Below are 20,225 nucleotides of genomic sequence, written 5' to 3' on the forward strand. Positions count from 1 at the left end.
TGGTACTGAGATTCAGACACACATATGTTCTCATGTGCCCAAAAGTCCCAATTCAAGTTTAAAGATGCAATCTGCAAACTGTACCGAGACTAAAGTGCTAGACACATAGTACTTGACCTGGTCTCCAAAACTAGATTAGATTAGATGGGATATTTCTTTATTGTCTGATTTTCACAGATATTTGCTTTAGATGCATGAAAATGCACTATGATATGTTGAGAGACATATGGTATAGGCCAGACATCAAACATTTATGACTAAAATACTCTGTACATCTCCCCCCCCCACACACACACTACGGGGACTCAATGAGAAGACCTTTGGTGGGCCAGCCCATCATTTGGTTGGCTGGATGTGACATGTCATTTTCACGAGCTTGTCAGTTTAATGTTGGCTTATGTGTGTTTTCGAAAAGGGTTCAAACATTTACAGGGTTGACACATACAGCATCTAACATCTGGTAGACCAGGCAACAACTAACAACACGACAAAACAACACACAACAGAATGCAAAGACAACGTTCAGAAATGTGTACTTTTTAATTGCTCCTAGTCATATCATTATAGACTTTCCATAACATGAATAATATTGAACATAAAAAGTCTCTCTCTCTCTCTCTCTCTCTCTCTCTCTCTCTCTCTCTCTCTCTCTCTCTCTCTCTCTCTCTCTCTCTCTCTCTCTCTCTCTCTCTCTCTCTCTCCTTTCCTCCTCCCATTGGTTGTACCTAGAACACTGAAAGAGCCAATCAGAGCTCAGCTCTCGGCCCACTCTGTGCCCAGCCTGTCAGGGGCTTTTTGTGTGCATAAACTTTTTCATTTTTTTTCTTCTTATTTTTCTTATCCATCGTTCAGCCCTTGGAGTGCGCAGCATGCAGAGAGATTGTTGATGAGAGAAAGAGAGAAAGAGAGTAAGGAGAAACCATGCAGTATCTGAGGCAACCCAGTGAGCCCAGTGACCGAGCCTGACAACCTGATCCCCCCGGACAACCAGGGAACAGCAGTCTGGTCAACCACAAGACCCGGTGACACACACACATCTCCAACTGGAGAAAGAGAGAGAAAAAGAGAAAAAGAGAGAAAGAGAGGGTAGACACCCAGATGTGTGAGAGAGAGCAGAGAGAAGGAGATGCTCAGAGGGACCGGACAGTGACCAGGAAGGAGACCATAGGAAGAGAGAGAAAGGAGTGCGGCCACTGACAGAACACCTGGGGTTGTATTGAAATCTGGATTGTTTGTAAAGTGGTGTTTGACTTTTGGTTCTGTGCTTCTGTTAATCTGAGAGACAACAGGAGTTCTGAGAGAAAGTTCTGTGTTACGTCCTGCCTACAGTACTGCCTCTTTGTGGAAGCACTGCGCTACACGACTGCTACAGGTGTTCTGAAGAGGTCAAAATATTCACCAAAGAGAAGGAGCACAGAAATAGGACAGACACATAGAAAGGAACATAGAAAGAACACAGAAAGGAACATAGAAAGAACATACATTTAGTAAGAAAGAAAAAATACTTCAGAAAAGCCCAGAAGAACAAAGAGGGTAAGAGAGAGAATAACAGGTCTAGAGACAGACAGAAACAGATAGACGAAAAGACAGGATGGCGAACTCGGGTTTCCAGTTGCTAGGTTACTTCCTGGCATTGGGTGGTTGGATAGGCATCATCTCCACCACTGTGCTGCCCCAATGGAAGCAGTCTTCGTACGCGGGTGACGCCATCATCACGGCTGTGGGGCTCTACGAAGGCCTGTGGATGAGCTGTGCCTCACAGAGTACAGGACAGGTGCAGTGCAAGGTGTTTGACTCCATGCTGTCACTGGACGGTGAGTAGGACATCGCGATGGTCACTCATCCACTTGCAAGCTGTCATAATCTTGTTTTCTATCCTTAACTTGACTTCTATCTTTCCTCTCACTTTCTCTCCAACCCCTTCTCTCTCTCACTCTTTTTCTCCCTGTTTCTTTTTTAACTGTTGGCATTCTCTCATTCTCTCTAACTTCCACAGTTTGAATGGGTTGAATGAGAATGTTATTCAGAGCAGTCTTAGATGCATGTGTGTGGACAGTTATAATCTGTCAGTAGAGTTGGTCACTATGAGATGCCTTAAAGCTGCTGCCTCTCTTATAAACAATCTGTTTACCCAATTCACAACATGGGCCATTAACTGTGTTGATTTATAGAGAATATTTTTCTAGTAACAGCATGATCTTATTATCAATTTAACTTATTGTATGATTCAGCGACTAAATGCATAAACACAAGACAAAACAATCTAACTAATCCATCTGTCTGGGACACATTAAAGTCAGGCATACATTATTCAGATAAAAAATGCTGCTGTTTACATGTTTAATTAAGAGACAGCCAGAGGGAGAGAGGGGGAGAAGGAAAGGGAGGGAGTAGGAGAGAGAGAGTAGGAGAGAGAGAGAGAGTAGGAGAGAGTAGGAGAGAGAGAGAGTAAGAGAGAGTAGGAGAGAGAGATACAGAGAGAGTTGGAGAGAGTAGGAGAGAGGGAGAGAGAGTAGGAGAGAGAGTAGGAGAGAGAGAGAGTAGGAGAGAGAGAGAGATAGTAGGAGAGAGAGAGAGAGTAGGAGAGAGTAGGAGAGAGTAGGAGAGAGAGAGAGTAGGAGAGAGTAGGAGAGAGAGAGAGAGTAGGCGAGAGAGAGAGTAGGAGAGAGAGAGAGAGAGTAGGAGAGAGAGAGAGAGTGGGAGAGAGAGAGTAGGAGAGAGTAGGAGAGAGTAGGAGGGAGAGAGAGAGAGTAGGAGAGAGAGAGTAGGAGAGAGTAGGAGAGAGTAGAGAGAGAGAGTAGGAGAGAGAGAGAGGAGAGAGAGAGAGAGAGTAGGAGAGAGAGAGAGAGAGAGAGAGAGAGAGGAGAGAGAGAGAGAGAGAGAGAGAGAGAGAGAGTAGGAGAGAGAGAGAGAGAGAGAGAGAGAGAGAGAGAGAGAGAGAGAGAGAGTAGGAGAGAGAGAGAGAGAGAGAGAGAGAGAGAGAGAGAGAGAGAGAGAGAGAGAGTAGGAGAGAGAGAGAGAGAGAGGTAGAGAGAGAGAGTAGGAGAGAGAGAGAGTAGGAGAGAGAGAGATAGTAGGAGAGAGAGAGAGAGTAGGAGAGAGAGAGAGAGAGTAGGAGATAGAGAGAGAGAGTAGGAGAGAGAAAGGGAGAGAGAGAGAGAGAGAGAGAGAGTAGGAGAGAGAGAGAGAGAGTAGAGAGAGAGAGAGCGTAGGAGAGAGAGAGAGAGAGTAGGAGAGAGAGAGTAAGAGAGAGAGAGAGAGAGAGAGAGAGAGAGAGAGAGAGAGAGAGAGAGAGAGAGAGAGAGAGAGAGAGAGAGAGAGAGTAGGAGAGAGAGAGAGTAGGAGAGAGAGAGAGAGAGAGTAGGAGAGAGTAGGAGAGAGAGTAGGAGAGAGAGAATAGGAGAGAGAGAGAGTAGGAGAGAGAGAGATAGTAGGGGAGAGAGAGAGAGAGTAGGAGAGAGAGAGAGAGAATAGGAGAGAGAGAGAGAATAGGAGAGAGAGAGAGAGAGAGAGAGAGAGAGAGAGAGAGTAGGAGAGAGAGAGTAGGAGAGAGAGAGAGAGAGTAGGAGAGAGTAGGAGAGAGAGAGTAGGAGAGAGAGAGTAGGAGAGAGAGAGAGAGAGAGAGAGAGAGAGAGAGAGAGAGAGAGAGAGAGAGAGAGAGAGAGAGAGAGAGAGATAGAGGAATGTGGGGTTCTGGCATAAATGATCCCTGAATATGAGGCTCCTGTCATCTCCATCCTGTCATCTCCAAGCTGTTTAGAGTAGACCTCCTGACTCATAACTGATGACAGGTCATTTACATGAATTTCTACTGGTTACCACGTTAGAATTACTAATGGTAGATTACAGGGGGAGGACTGGGTCAGATAATTTGTCTGTTAATTCGGGAAAACACCCTTTGGAGTTCTCTGTTTTTCTTTGTGGTTGATTAAGAAACACGGATGCCCAAGTTAATCCCTGTGACGCACACCGCCCCAAACAAACAAACCACATGTTTGGCCACTGTGCAATTAATTATATCAAAACATTTTCTGTGGCTTTCGCTGTGAGGGTGAGCTGGATTTTACATCTCCTTTGGCTCATCGGCGTAATAAAAACAGAGTATTGTCCCTGTGATGAATAGTGGTTGTTTGGAGAAGAAAAGCCCAGTGTTGAGCCATACACCAGAGATATTCTCAGAATGTGCTCTGTCTTCCCCACACACACGCAATGTTCCTCTCTGGACATAACACCGTGTGTGTGTGTGTGTGTGTGTGTGTGTGTGTGTGTGTGTGTGTGTGTGTGTGTGTGTGTGTGTGTGTGTGTGTGTGTGTGTGTGTGTGTGTGTGTGTGTGTTTGTATGAGTGGACAATGAGCGAGTGTGAGCAAACAGCATCACATACTTTGGTGCCAATGCTTGATAAGTTTATCCCGTGTTTCTGCTACTTGTTGCTGTCTTTCATTCCAAAATCTCTCTCTGTTATGGTAAGGTTAAACTGTAAGGTACTGTTCTTGGATGCATGGTGTTTATGTGTGTCTGTGTGTGCTCGAGCATGGGTACTGGAGTTGAATGTCTGGTGAGTGTATATGTTTGTTAGGCAGTTCCTGCAGGTATCTTTTATTAATATAGTGTGCTAAGTTAACCCTTCTCCTTCACTACACAGCATGAGGAACATGTGATGAGGACTAAATGTTCAGCAGACTGTGTTGTTGGAGTGTTGGAGTGTACCAAAGCACTGCAGTGGAAGCTGATGGACTTTTCAGCTTCAGCTTCGATAATTAACATATCGAAGCTGTTCTGGGAGACTTATGACAAGGTCTGGACACTAGACTGACAAAAAGATGAATACTACTCCCTGTGCATACTGTACGGGTCCCGGGGAAAGATGAATACTACTCCCTGTGCATACTGTACGGGTCCCTGGGAAAGATGAATACTACTCCCTGTGCATACTGTACGGGTCCCTGGGAAAGATGAATACTACTCCCTGTGCATACTGTACATGTCCCTGGGAAAGATGGATACTACTCCCTGTGCATACTGTACGGGTCCCTGGGAAAGATGAATACTACTCCCTGTGCATACTGTACATGTCCCTGGGAAAGATGGATACTACTCCCTGTGCATACTGTACGTGTCCCTGGGAAAGATGGATACTACTCCCTGTGCATACTGTACGGGTCCCTGGGAAAGATGAATACTACTCCCTGTGCATACTGTACGGGTCCCTGGGAAAGATGGATACTACTCCCTGTGCATACTGTACGTGTCCCTGGGAAAGATGGATACTACTCCCTGTGCATACTGTACGGGTCCCGGGGAAAGATGAATACTACTCCCTGTGCATACTGTACGGGTCCCTGGGAAAGATGGATTCTACTCCCTGTGCATACTGTACGGGTCCCGGGGAAAGATGAATACTACTCCCTGTGCATACTATATGGGTCCCATGGAAAGATGGATACTACTCCCTGTGCATACTGTACGGGTCCCTGGGAAAGATGGATACTACTCCCTGTGCATACTGTACATGTCCCGGGGAAAGATGAATACTACTCCCTGTGCATACTGTACGTGTCCCTGGGAAAGATGAATACTACTCCCTGTGCATACTGTATGGGTCCCGGGGAAAGATGAATACTACTCCCTGTGCATACTGTACGGGTCCCGGGGAAAGATGAATACTACTCCCTGTGCATACTGTACGGGTCCCAGGGAAAGATGGATTCTACTCCCTGTGCAGCATACTGTACGGGTCCCGGGGAAAGATGAATACTACTCCCTGTGCATACTGTACGGGTCCCGGGGAAAGATGAATACTACTCCCTGTGCATACTGTACGGGTCCCGGGGAAAGATGAATACTACTCCCTGTGCATACTGTACAGGTCCCGGGGAAAGATGAATACTACTCCCTGTGCATACTGTACGAGTCCCGGGGAAAGATGAATACTACTCCCTGTGCATACTGTACATGTCCCGGGGAAAGATGAATACTACTCCCTGTGCATACTGTACGTGTCCCTGGGAAAGATGAATACTACTCCCTGTGCATACTGTACGGGTCCCGGGGAAAGATGAATACTACTCCCTGTGCATACTGTACGGGTCCCGGGGAAAGATGAATACTACTCCCTGTGCATACTGTACGGGTCCCAGGGAAAGATGGATTCTACTCCCTGTGCAGCATACTGTACGGGTCCCGGGGAAAGATGAATACTACTCCCTGTGCATACTGTACGGGTCCCGGGGAAAGATGAATACTACTCCCTGTGCATACTGTACGGGTCCCGGGGAAAGATGAATACTACTCCCTGTGCATACTGTACGGGTCCCGGGGAATCTTGTTTCATTCTAGTCTGAGCAGTGGTGCTGAAGGAACAGTTCTTCTTCTACTTTTTGCAGTTTCAGTCTCAGAGGCAGATACTGGCTGGTATTGGTCACAACCCACCTAAGCTCTCAGTTCTCTGGGCTCTACAGTAATGAAACCTCTGTACTGTACTAGACAGTGTACAAACCACACCAGCACTAGTGCTATACAGGACATAACAATATAGGACAATATAGGACAACATAGGACATACAAGACAATATAGGTAGATTTTGTTACCAAATCTTATTCCACCCACCACTGCAGCTCTAGTCAGCTGGCCCTCACTACATATTTGTTGCCAGACCCAAAAGCTCCAGGTCATCTATAAGTCTATGCTAGGTAAAGCTCTGCCTTATCTCAGTTCACTGGTCACGATAACAACACCCACCCGTAGCACACGTTCCAGCAGGTATATCTCACTGATCATCCCCAAAGTCAACACCTAATTTGGCCGCCTTTCCTTCCAGTTCTCTGCTGCCAGTGACTGGAACGAATTGCAAAAATTGCTGAAGTTTGGGACTTCTATTTCCCTCACCAACTTTAAACATCAGCTATCTGAGCAGCTTACCGATCGCTGTAGCTGTGGATGATCTATCTGTAAATAGCCCACCCAATCTACCTACCTCATCCCCATACTGTTTTTATTTTATTTACTTTTTGGCTCTTTTGCACACCAGTATCTCTACTTGCACATCACCATCTGCTCGTTTATCACTCTACTGTGTCATTGAATTAATCTGCTAAATTGTAATTATTCGCTCCTATGCCTTATTTATTGCCTACCTCCTCATGCCTTTTGCACACACTGTATATAGACTACTGTGTCATTGACTTGTTTATTGTGTTATTGGCTTGTTTTATTATTTACTTCATGTGTTACTCTGTGTTGTTGTCTGTGTCACACTGCTTTGCTTTATCTTGGCCAGGTCGCAGTTGTAAATGAGAACTTGTTCTCTGGCCTACCTGGTTAATAAAGGTGAACAAAAGAAAACACAGACTTTGTCATGGTTAGATATTTAGAATCTCAGGGTAGGATATTGGTATTAAAGATATTTAAAATATTTTCTAGTAAGAGGAATGTTTGGTGGCAACATGGAGGATAGTTTGCTGAACTCTCTATAGCTCTGGATATTACAGTGGAATATCTGACCCCCGGCCCACACATGCTGATGAAATGGTGGATGGTCTGACGTCCCCCTTTACATCACACCATGCCCCATCACCAGTTTCCCTGCTGACCATTGTGAGGACATCAGTAGAGTTAGTAGCAGCTATGTACTGGCACACATTCTCTCTCTCTCTCTCTCTCTCTCTCTAGTATCTTGCTGTCTCTCTCCCCCCAGTGTCTCTCTCTCTCTATTTCTATTTTTCTCTCTCCTACTCTAGTGATTGATCTCTCTCTTCTCTCCCTCTATCGTGATCGAGTGTGGTGTTGTTTCTTGTCAGCTGGACAGGAGTGCTGAAATGGCGGTTCGGCACTATAGATGTAAAATACGCATCTGAAGCTGAAGGCTCACATGACAATCATCATCCACATATCTGTGCCCCTGAACTTAGCTTACACTATTCCACAACGCCTATGTCACACTGACATTTACATGAATATAATGAAGGTAGAGTTGTTGAAACAGTTTTCTGTTTTAGTGTTGGCAAAACCAATGTTACTTATGAAGTCACAAGTGATTTCACAAAGGACAATGTCCATCGTCCACACACACATCCAGCTTGTGCTTGGCACTGCCAGCCTTGGCATGGGGTAGGGAGCAATACACACACACACACACACACACACACACACACACACACACACACACACACACACACACACACACACACACACACACACACACACACACACACACACACACACACACACACACACACACACACACGACTCCTCTGTTAGTCCATTGATCAGAGTGATGCCCTGTAGGGCCAGCCCAAACTCCCCACACACTTTTAAAAAGGAAAGAATGGATGAAAGGGAGAATAAAAGTTTTTTCTCTCATAAAGTATTACAATTCTCCTTCAAACGGATAGTGCCACACATCAATCTAACTTCAAAGCTCGTCTGCCCATCACTACCCCTTTCAGATCAGGTTCTGAAGTGTCATTTATTGCCAACTATGAATGTGCAAGTGTGTTTTCCCATCATAAAGGTAGATTATTACTGTACTTAAGTTTGCTGGACAGACTAATAAAAGACAATTATTGTTCTCCAGTTGTACTTCATGTACATTTTCTCATACTGTCAGTATTACATTATCCTATGTAGTTCTGCCATCCCATTCTAATCTATTCTATAATGTATTGTAATTTAGTCTGCTGTAAAGATGTAGATATGTGTTCATTTGGTTCATGCATGTGGGTTTTGTTGTGTGAGAGAGTTGATCTTATGTGAACCTGGATAAAGGCTAGAATAGATTTTAGATCTTGGTGTGAGTATTAATGCTGTGTGAGTCTTGTACCAGTGTTTTCTTCACATTGTGTTAGCCTTGTAGTCTCTTCCAAGGCTGCTGTGTCAGTGCGTGTGTGTTGCAGGCCACAGTGTCTGATTGCGGTGGCGACAGCCCTGTGAAAACAATCCCGCTTTGTGACAAAGCCACACTAATCCCACTGTGTGAAACATGTAAAACAGGCCCTCCTACAGTGTGTATGTGACAGAAAATTAGTGTGTATGTTATGGAATGTGTCCATAAGTTAGTGTGTGTGTGTGTGTGTGCGCGAGCACATGCGCGTGCGTGTAAAGATGTAAAATGTCCCGCCCACTGAGTTATGTGGGCACTGATGTCTGTGTGGGTTATCCATGGAATTCTGAGCAGTGAAACCACTGTGAAGTTATCTGAAATGATGAAGAGAGACAGTTAAGTCAAACTCTGGACTAAGGCTGCCGTTATTATCCCATTTTGGAACATGGAAGTTGGAAACATAATGAGTTCAGAAAGAGAGAGATAGGGAAAGAGAGAAGGATAGAGAGAGAAAGGGAGAGAGCAATAGGGAGATAGAGCAAGAAAGAGAGAGAAAGAAAGAGGTGGATAGAAAGAGAGAGGGAGAAAAAAAGAGCCAAAGAAAGGAGAATGTGTGTCTTTGTTGTCTCCAGTTTTGTGTAAAGAAGTTGAATTATGATTTCATTTTGATTTACAATGTGGTGGTTGTAGTATAGTTTTGGTTGGATTCTTTTCCAGTGACGCTTTGCACAGCAATCCCACTGAATACCTTCTATCCTAACGTGGCTTAACTTTCTTCCACTCCCGTTCTGCTCCAATTGAACATCTGATACTGAGAAATCTAGAGGTTCAATACCCACGTATAGATATTATATATGAATATACCTTGTGTGTAGATATTCTATATGATTATACCCTGTGTGTAGATATTCTATATGAATATACCCTGTGTGTAGATATTCTATATGAATATACCCTGTGTGTAGATATTCTATATGAATATACCCTGTGTGTAGATATTCTATAAGAATATACCCTGTGTGTAGATATTCTATATGAATATACCCTGCGTGTATATATTCTATATGAATATACCCTATGTGTAGATATTCTATATGAATATACCCTGTGTGTAGATTTTCAGTATGAATATACCCTGTGTGTAGATATTCTCTATGAATATACCCTGTGTGTAGATATTCTCTATGAATATACCCTGTGTGTAGATATTCTCTATGAATATACCCTGTGTGTAAATATTCTATATGAATGTACCCTATTTGTATAAATTCTCTGTGAATTTACCATGTGTGTAGATATTCTATATTTGTCTTTAAAAATTTCATTTAACGAGGCAAGTCAGTTAAGAACAAATTATTATATTCAATGACGGCCTAGGAATAGTGGGTTAACTGGCTTGCTCAGGGGCAGAACGACAGATTTTTACCTTGTCAGCTATGGGATTCGATCTTGCAACCTTTTGGTTGCTAGTCCAACGCTCTAACCTCTCGGCTACCTGCCGCCCTGTGTGTAAATATTCTCTATAAATATACCATGTGTGCAAATATTCTATTTGAATGTAGCCTGTGTGTAGATATTCTCTATGAATATACCCTGTGTGTAGATATTCTATGAACAAACCCTGTGTGTAGATATTCTGTGTGTACCATGTCTTCTCTCTGATCTCCATCTGAAGCCGAGTAAAACTGCCCTAACAGACCCTCTTTCTTCCCTCCTTTCTATAATTCCCTTCACCCTCTTTCTCCTCTTCATCCCCACCTGTCCTCCCTTCTATATTCTCCCTCACTGCTCCCTCCCTTTTCACCCCCCATGTTTCCCCCTCTCCTCCTTTTTTCCTCTCACCCCTCTAACCTCTTTCTCCCATCTCTCTGCCTGTAACTACCTTTGATCCTGTCCTCATCTCCCCGCTCTCTCTCCACAGTGCACATCCAGACGTGTCGTGCTCTTATGGTGGTGTCCGTGCTGCTGGGCTTCATAGGAATGATAGTGAGTGTGGTGGGGATGAAGTGCACTAAAGTGGGCGACAACAACCCCATCTCCAAAGGACGCATAGCTGTGTCTGGAGGAGCCCTCTTCCTGCTCGCAGGTGAGATTTCTGCAAGGTGACCATCATGTGAATGTCATGTGATTAAAGAAACACACACAATTTTGGGGCAAGTAAAACATCTCCAAGGATCACAGCTGGAGAATTGCAGATGTTAGTTGGGTCTTGGGATCAGAAAGTCTCAAAAACTACGATCAGACGACACCTACATAACCACAAGTTGTTTGGGAGGGTTGCCATAAAATTTCCTTTGCTGTCATCAAACAACAAACTCAAGCGCCTACAGTTTGCCAAACGGCACTGGAACTTTAAATGGGACTGGGTTCTAAGGGTCAGTTGAGACCAAAATAGAGCTTTTTGGAAACAAACACCAGAGGTGGGTTTGGCGTAGACAGAAAGATATCCATACAGAAAAGTACCTCATCCCCACTGTGAAGTATGGTGGTGGATCTTTGATGTTGTGGGGCTGTTTATCTTCCAAAGGCCCTGGATACATGGTGTCATGGACTCCATCAAGTACCAGCAGATATTAAATCAAAACCTCTGCTAGGAAACTTAAACTGGGCCGTGGTTGGATCTTCCAGCAGGACAGTGATCCAAAGCACACCTCAAAATCAATACAAAAATGGTTCACTGACCACAGAATCAAGGTTTTGCCATGGCCGTCAAAGTCCCCTAACCTAAACCCCATAGAAAGCACGTGGGAAGAGCTGAAGAGGAGAGTCCACAAGCGTGGACCTTGGAATCTGAAGATCTGGAGAGATTCTGTATGGAGGAATGTTCTCAGATCCCTTGCAAATGTGTTCTCCAACCTTGTTAGGCATTACAGGAGAAGACTCAGAGCTGTTATCTTGGCAAAGGGAGGTTGCACAAAGTATTGAATGAAGGGGTGCCAATAATTGTGGCACATATATATTTGAGAAAAATATTTGTTTTATGACAAGAACATATTATTTCCTTCAATTATTTACCTTCAATTAAAGGTTAGATTTTGGTGAATATTTTGAATGAAAGACCAAGAGGATGAACAATACAGATTTCTTTTCCACAGCCAGTTTTGCTCATATTTACCAAGGGTGCCAACATTAGTGGAGGGCACTGTAAACTCCTTTACAACTTAAAAGGCTATTAGAAAATGTATACAGGTAAAGTACCACTCTTCAAATTTAATGTTCAGGCACTACAGTGATTTCTAATCTCATTTACAGGTACAGTGGGGCAAAAAAGTATTTAGTCAGCCATCAATTGTGCAAGTTCTCCCACTTAAAAAGATGAGAGAGGCCTGTAATTTTCATCATAGGTACACTTCAACTATGACAGACAAAATGATACATTTTTTTCCAGAAAATCACATTGTAAGATTTTTAATGAATTTATTTGCAAATTATGTTGGAAAATAAGTATTTGGTCTATAACAAAAGTTTATCTCAATACTTTGTTATATACCCTTTGACAGAGGTCAAACGTTTTCTGTAAGTCTTCACAAGGTTTTCACACACTGTTGCTGGTATATTGTCCCATTCCTCCATGCAGATCTACTCTAGAGCAGTGATGTTTTGGGGCTGTTGCTGGGCAACACAGACTTTCAACTCCCTCCAAAGATTTTCTATAGGGTTGAGATCTGGAGACTGGCTAGGCCACTCCAGGGCCTTGAAATGCTTCTCATGAAGCCACTGCTTATTTGCCCGGGCGGTGTGTTTGGGATCATTGTCATGCTGAAAGACCCAGCCACGTTTCATCGTCAATGCCCTTGCTGATGGAAGGAGGTTTTCACTCAAAATCTCACGATACATGGCCCCATTCATTCTTTCCTTTACACGGATCAGTCGTCCTGGTCCCTTTGCAGAAAAACAGCCCCAAAGCATGATGTTTCCAACCTCATGCTTCACAGTAGGTATGGTTTTCTTTGGATGCAACTCAGCATTCTTTGTCCTCCAAACATGACGAGTTGAGTTTTTACCAAAAAGTTATATTTTGGTTTCATCTGACTATATGACATTCTCCCAATCTTCTTCTGGATCATCCAAATGCTCTCTAGCAAACTTCAGACGGGCCTGGACATGTACTGGCTTAAGCAGGGGGACACATCTGGCACTGCAGGATTTGAGTCCCTGGCGGCGTAGTGTGTTACTGATGGTAGGCTTTGTTACTTTGGTCCCAGCTCTCTGCAGGTCATTCACTAGGTCCCCCCGTGTGGTTCTGGGATTTTTGCTCACCGTTCTTGTGATCATTTTGACCCCATCATTTTGACCCCATTTTGACACCATTAACCCCGCAGGTCTACAATTTTGTTTCTGGTGTCCTTTGATAGCTCTTTGGTCTTGGCCATAGTGGAGTTTGGAGTGTGACTGTTTGAGGTTGTGGAAAGGTGTATTTTATACTGATAACAAGTTCAAACAGGTGCCATTAATAAAGGGAACGAGTGGAGGGCAGAGGAACGTCTTAAAGAAGAAGTTTCAGGTCTGAGAGCCAGAAATCTTTCTTGTTTGTAGGTGACCAAATACATATTTTCCACCATATTTTGCAAATAAATTCATTAAAAATCCTACAATGTGATCTGGATTTTTTTCCTCAATTTGTCTGTCATAGTTGAAGTGTACCTATAATGAGAATTACAGGCCTCTCTCATCTTTTTAAGTGGGAGAACTTGCACAATTGGTGGCTGACTAAATACTTTTTTGCCCCACTGTAACTGCCCAAATAAAGGAAACACCTGAGCAAATGAGGGATAAAAAGTATATTGAAAGCAAGTGCTTCCACACAGGTATGGACCCTGAGTTAATTAAGTAGTTAACATCTCATCATGCTTGGGGCCATGTATAAAAATGCCCAGTGGTGTCACGATCGTCGAAATAATATTCGGACCAAGGCGCAGCGTGATATGGATTCCACATATTTTTATTCGTGAAAAGCACAAAAACAATTAAGAATACACGAAACGTGATGACAATGGAGTGCTCACAGGCAACTACATATAAACAAGATCCCACAAAACACAGTGGGAAATGGCTGCCTAAATATGATCCCCAATCAGAGACAACGATCAACTGTTGCCTCTGATTGGGAACCATACCAGGCCAACATAGAAATAAAACAACCTAGATTACCCACCCTAGTCACACCCCTACCTAACCAAAATAGAGAATAAAAAAGCTCTCTATGGTCAGGGCGTGACAAGTGGCCAGAAGAAGAGATCGTATTGACTTTGAAAAAGGGGTTTCAATGGCGCATAGCGGGTGTGTGTGTGTCTCAATCACCAGATCTCAACCCAGTTGAACACTTATGGGAGATTCTGGAGTGACGCCTGAGACAACGTTTTCCACCACCATCAAACAAAACACCAAATTATGGAATTTCTCATTGAGAATTGTGTCGCATCCCTACACATAAGTTCAGGAAACATGTAGAATCTATGCCAAGGCACATTGAAGCTGTTCTGGCTTGTGGTGGTCCAGCGCCCTATTAAAACACTTCATGTTGGTGGTTCCTTTAGTTTTGGCAGTTACCAGTAGGTTGTTATCTCTCTATATTCAATGGTGTTTACTCTTTTACTGCTGGAGTATATTCATTTCTTGCATTCCTTTGACAAAATTCTCTCACCAGGGGCTTTCTGGGTAATTAGGATCCCAGCTGTAAACAGGAATGGTGATTTTGGAACGATAAGCTCCCCTGACCTCAGAGACAACTATGAGCTTGAGAGAGATAGAAAAACAACCTCAGAGTCATTACACAAAGTGTTTCACTGCTGTGTGCGTGTGTGTGTACTTCCATGTGTGTGTCCTTGTTCAGTGTTATAATTTGATGTTAATAAGCTGGGCTGAAAGCAATAACATTTTGGGGACGTCCATTCTCTCTCTCTCTCTCTCTCTGTCTCTCTGTCTCTCTGTGTGTGTGTGTCTCTGTCTCTCTGTCTCTCTGTCTCTGCAGGTCTGTGCACCATGGTGTCTGTGTCCTGGTACGCCACTCAGGTGTCCTATCAGTTCTTCAACCCAAACACGCCAATCAATGCCAGGTAACCCTATCACACTGGTCACACACTGTATCTACCACTCAGTTAATCTCTGATACAGATATCATGTCTATAACACTGTAAAGACCGATATTGAAGACACATTTGACCATTTCCGCTACAGGTATGAGTTTGGGTCTGCCCTGTTCGTGGGATGGGCGGCGGCTAGCTTGACTGTTTTGGGTGGATCCTTCCTGTGTTGCTCCTGCTCCAATGAGGAGAGGCGAGGGCAGCAGTACTACCGCCAATCACAACCATCCACAGCCAGGGAGTATGTGTAAACTCCGCACACTTCCCAGCAGCCACACAAACAGAGAGCAGAGACCACTCTTTGCTCCTCACCCGTTTACCTTTTACTCATACGTAAAGCTTACAAACACTTGCACACACACACACAGTCTCCACCAAGTATCCTTTGCATTTTAGAAACCCTTAAGAATTCGAATGACATTTATTCTATAGAACATATTGTTGAGCGGAAACTTTTATATTTTATTGCAATACATGTCATTGACAGGATGGTGATCTCGCTCAATTAACCTTTTAAATATTTTATGTGAATAAAATCTGTCATGTGGCTTAAAAGACATTAAACCATAGCATTGTTGAATCCTCTTTTCTGATTGGCTTGAATGGGATTCTAGAGCATACATTATATCCCTATAATGCACGGTATATTTGCACGGTAGAATTCAATGGCTATAGTTCATTTGTACATGTTTTATTTGACCTGCTTTTGAAAGCAAAAGTCAAATTGAAAACATTATTGTCATTGTTGAATTACATTTTTATAATAGCAAGCCAGGACTGATGATTTGGTTAGCGAAATCTAGCAAGTCTGTGTGTGTGGTTAACACAGCAACTACAGTCACTATCTTGTAAACTTGCTAGCTCCTTCAGTAGATGTTGAATACATTTCTAATGGTAAATGTGTTAAATTATAGGCATGGTATGAAAGGGATAATCAACTCGGGGCTCTATGTGTTCTCTGGAAAATAATGCAACTCCGTGGAAGGTCAGTTCCACTCCGCTTGCGCGTCATTCATTATTTTCCATAGAACGCATATTCCCTCGTTGATTATCCCTTACTTAAACATTATTTAACGTATCCTGGACATTTGTCTTTATAACCTCCTGAATTTGACCGTAAGATACAGTTGATAATTCAGTTTTTGCACTTTAATAGAGGTGAATAAAAAAACTATTTGTAAAACAGTCTTCCTCTATGCAAACTAAAACCAAACCAATAAAGTAATGCCAAAGTAAGTTACTGTGTAGAGGAGCCATAGGTAATGCCTAAAGGTAAATTGTGGGACAAATATAATCTAAGAAAAAAAAAGAAAAAATACAGTTTTGTTTTTCGTGGCTTTGGTTAGCATGTCCTATGCTTCCTGGTTGGAGATGTGTGTATGTGTGTGTATGTGTGTGTGTATGTGTGTGTTGCGTTGTGTCCTTTAACACTTAAACATTCCAATCGAATGTAGTTGATGACACTATATAAAGGGCTAACCTTCTGATTAGAATTGAAATCAGTTTCCACAAAATGATTCCTCTGAACATCTTATGAGGTCATCAGTTCGAATCAGATGTAAAGGAAAGGTAGAATATGTTGTGAGCTAACAGAAATGTTGTTTTAACGAGAGAGAGATGGCCATTATTGTATGCCTTAACATCATGCTTCATTCGTTAACACATCCAAGTCGACACAATACCGGTCATCCACATGTTATATATCTCAGAGAATGAATGGGGTAAGGACCACTGGCTGTTCTCTTATAAAAACCAACTGTTATAAAAATTAAAAAAGATTCAGTTAAACTCAGGGGTTTATTATTCTGGTGTTCTATAGACAAACAACTCTTATAGAAAACCTTCATTTTCAATGGACATTCAAGATCCATTTTGTACTACTCTATTCTATGCTACTAAATACCATTGTATGTCCATCTAGCCACCTGATTTGAAAGTATACAGAAATGATCTGCTACTGTAAAAGCCAGTTGTGATCACTATAAGATAGTTAGCTGTGGTCAATGTGATATCCAGCTACTTTTTGGGCAGTTCCCTTAGATTTGTTGTGTTTATTCTGGATTTAAAAAAAATATTCTGATGCTAATAATTAATGCAAGGCAACTGCATTAATTGTACTTTCAGTCATTTTCTAAGCCTCCACGCAGGCCACCCTGAATGCCAACTCAACCTACACATTTCTCTGCTTCAATCCACAACCCAATACTCCTGACTCTTTATCATGGCTCTTCAACATACATTAACTTGGGTGAAAAGGTTGGTTCATCGGGCTTCCGATAGCAGAACCATTTAACTTTTCTAAGAACCGTTCAATACCCCCTGTTTTCTGGTTGTTTGGCCCCTCTTCTTGGTAAAGCCTTTGTGTATGGAGTGTTCCATTGTACTCAGAATGGGGATGCACAGGTCTTGAAGGACCTCCTCCACTTCTGCTAAAACCGTTATGAGCCCATCTTCAGCAGATGTCCTCTAAGAGTCATTACCAAAGGACAAACATGACCAAACTACCTAAAAGCCCACTTCAAAGATAATAGAATTCAATATTTGAATATGTTCTTGTTTTACTTTATGTGCGTACCTATGGTAGGTCTAACTGATGTGAAACACATGTACTACACTAGTTTATTGACCAGGACTTTTCATTATTTATATTGCTTTTATAAACAGTATGTTTATTTGTCTTCAAAATAAGCAATAAAATGTTGAACCACCAACAACATTTTCCAGAAAAGTTATTTTTAAGACCTCCCCTCCCAAAGTACTATTACTGTGTGCCTCAAGTGACTAGGTATATCAACAATAATGTAAGATACTGTATACTAGCTGTCAAATAAGATTTGGGTTCCAACACGACCAAACTGTTTCCAAACAAAACAAAACAAAACCAACAATCATAAACCCAACAGATTTGGACATCATATCAGATCTATTCCATGCCATAGAACACATGTTCGTAACAAATGATATGTGTGCTGTGACTGACGAGCTTCCACTAACTTCTCCATCATTCATCCTCCAATGCTTCACTTAGCGCCAACATGCTTTCCCTTTCAAAAACATTGCATGAGGACCTAGAATCAACCATCTTCACTCATTAACCACAGAGCTAATGAAAGCCTGGCTAGCACCTCTTTTCATTCATCCTTACCTAACATGTAGCATCAAGCACTCATTCACTCACTAACACCAGAGAGCTAGCTGCCTGTAACGATGAAGCAGTGAGTTTTTGATGTGTCTCTCTCTCCCCTCTCGTCTCCTCTCCTCTAATGCTGTTTTTCTCTGCCTGTCTTCTTCTCTTCCCTAATTCAGGGCAGAGTTGTTGAGTGAGACTAGTTTCCCTGACTGACCACCCCCTGCCTTTTTTCGAGGACTGTCCGAGTTACGCTCACTGTTTCCCCTTTCCCTGTTCCTTCCTAGATTCAAAATGTGGACCCTTGTCTCTCCGCTATAGCATATGTCGCACCCCTCTACCTCCCTCCCACCAGCCCCACACTCCCTTCCTTAATGTCTGCACCTTATCTGTCTCTGATATTAAGTTATCGGTCAACAAATTTCCACCACACCTTTAAGAGCTTGCCACTCCCCTTTCCCTCACCCCCTTGAGGTTGTTTGTAAATAGGGACTCTGAAAGGAGAAGTATGGTTAGGTGATTAGACCCCACCTTTCAGACTAGAGGGGTGGCATTACTGTATTTCGTCCTGTGAACCCTTTACTAGAAACTCCATATTGTCCTTTTATCGTTTATTTACTGAACTTTAATTGTATAGGTAAGATTTGTCATGTCATGTTTTGTTGATTTCTGCTTCACTGATATCCTATGATTTCTGGGTTTGTAGATATGTGCCTTTTGGTTTTGTTCTCTGAGAATACAAGTGTACATTTACTGAAACATGTTTTTTTCTTTTAAATTGCAGACCAAATGTTAAAAGTTCCCCACCAGAGAAAAAGGAGGAATACTTATAGTGTGGGCGACTCCTTTGGCCCCACGATGTGTTAGATTGTTGGCAAAAGGCAAGACACTGTCTAACAGAAAAAGACAAGACACTGTCTCAATGAAAACAAAAGCAGACAAGACACTAGGAAACACACTCAGAATGTAACAAAATAAACTCAGAATACACTTTTGAAGTAATACATCTCCAGACCAACCCAAATGGGTAACTAGTATTTTATCATTCTTAAAGATGCCCATGTGTTAAATGTTTAAATGTATTTTAGAATCTATTTTGTACACAAGCAATATTGAAGTTTTTTTTATAGTAGAGTGTTGTTACAGCAATATGCACAGGTATTGTACGTGCTCACCTATGACATATAACTGTTATTTGGAATATTGAGAGAGAGTGAACCTGATTCTGTACTACTACACAGAAGTGCCCAGGTGCATATACCACCACCTCCAGCCTTTCTGCTACATATATGCTCTACTGCAGTGCCTTATAACGTGTGTCTGTGTGTATGTTTTGACTGTTATACACGGATTCCGCGGTGTCACATCCTACATGGATGATGCATATCATACCCGTATTGTAAAACATCCGTGCTCGTCTTTTTCTCTTGCATTAAATGATCCATTCAGACAAACTGTTGCATGCAGTTTTATCTCGGAACATAGATGTTAACTGTACTGTAGCTAGTATGCCACTTAAAAAACAACAGAAAGACAGATTTGTAAATGGCCCTAACGGATGAAAGCGAAGGCACACCTTGTCAAAGCTGTGAGCCTGTTTGGAAGTAGTACATGTACTGTATCCCGGATTGAAGATATTAAACCAGCATTCTGTTTAGTTAAGTGGCAATATGATTTAGTGTGGATGGAAGAGATGTTTTGTTATTGACTATGGAGGATGTTCTGTACTCCAGGTGCTGAAAGCACCGTCTCCTGTACAAGCCCTGTATTGGCCAGTTTGCTGAATGTAATAAGGTCAAACATGTTTTTTCTGTTGCATACATTTAGTTACCATATATTTTCTTGATCTAATATTCTCTATTATTATTTTACTGTATGTATCATCTCATTTAATGTATACTCCTGTCTGTTTCTTTTAGAATAAAGTAAACGGATAAAAACCTTGTGTTCATGCTGTCTTAAAGATACACATTCACCATCACACACACACACACACACACACACACACACACACACACACACACACACACACACACACACACACACACACACACACACACACACACACACACACACACACACACACACACACACACACACACACACACACACACACACACACACACACACACAGAGTAATATGAGTCAGGTGTGTGGGCAGAACAAGGCCTCTTCCTGGGGTTCAGATGTGATTT

General features: G+C 42.5%; 1 protein-coding gene across 2 annotated transcripts; it reads left to right on the forward strand.

Annotated features, from left to right (window-relative positions):
• Window positions 1-837: 837 nt before the first annotated feature.
• LOC135541986 (claudin-19-like) lies at window positions 838-18,985 on the forward strand. 2 transcript variants are annotated; one of them, XM_064968529.1, is made up of 5 exons: window positions 838-1,814; window positions 10,742-10,906; window positions 14,792-14,876; window positions 14,998-15,144; window positions 18,210-18,985. In XM_064968529.1, exons 1-5 carry the CDS (start codon window positions 1,592-1,594, stop codon window positions 18,244-18,246), a joined length of 657 nt encoding a protein of 218 aa, XP_064824601.1. In that variant the 5' UTR covers window positions 838-1,591; the 3' UTR covers window positions 18,247-18,985. The 2 variants fall into 2 exon arrangements, with proteins under 2 accessions (XP_064824601.1, XP_064824600.1); XM_064968528.1 differs by having other exon boundaries at window positions 18,815-18,985.
• Window positions 18,986-20,225: the final 1,240 nt, after the last annotated feature.

This window comes from Oncorhynchus masou, chromosome 6, assembly GCF_036934945.1.
Source record: "Oncorhynchus masou masou isolate Uvic2021 chromosome 6, UVic_Omas_1.1, whole genome shotgun sequence".
NCBI classification, from domain to species: Eukaryota; Metazoa; Chordata; class Actinopteri; order Salmoniformes; family Salmonidae; genus Oncorhynchus; species Oncorhynchus masou.

Excerpts from the sequence above, each read along its gene's own strand:
- LOC135541986 (XM_064968528.1), top strand. The coding sequence starts at position 1,592 with ATGGCGAACTCGGGTTTCCAGTTGCTAGGTTACTTCCTGGCATTGGGT. Across the intron at positions 10,907-14,791 it reads AGCCCTCTTCCTGCTCGCAG|GTCTGTGCACCATGGTGTCT; the intron begins GTGAGATTTCTG and ends CTGTCTCTGCAG. Across the intron at positions 14,877-14,997 it reads AACACGCCAATCAATGCCAG|GTATGAGTTTGGGTCTGCCC; the intron begins GTAACCCTATCA and ends TTTCCGCTACAG.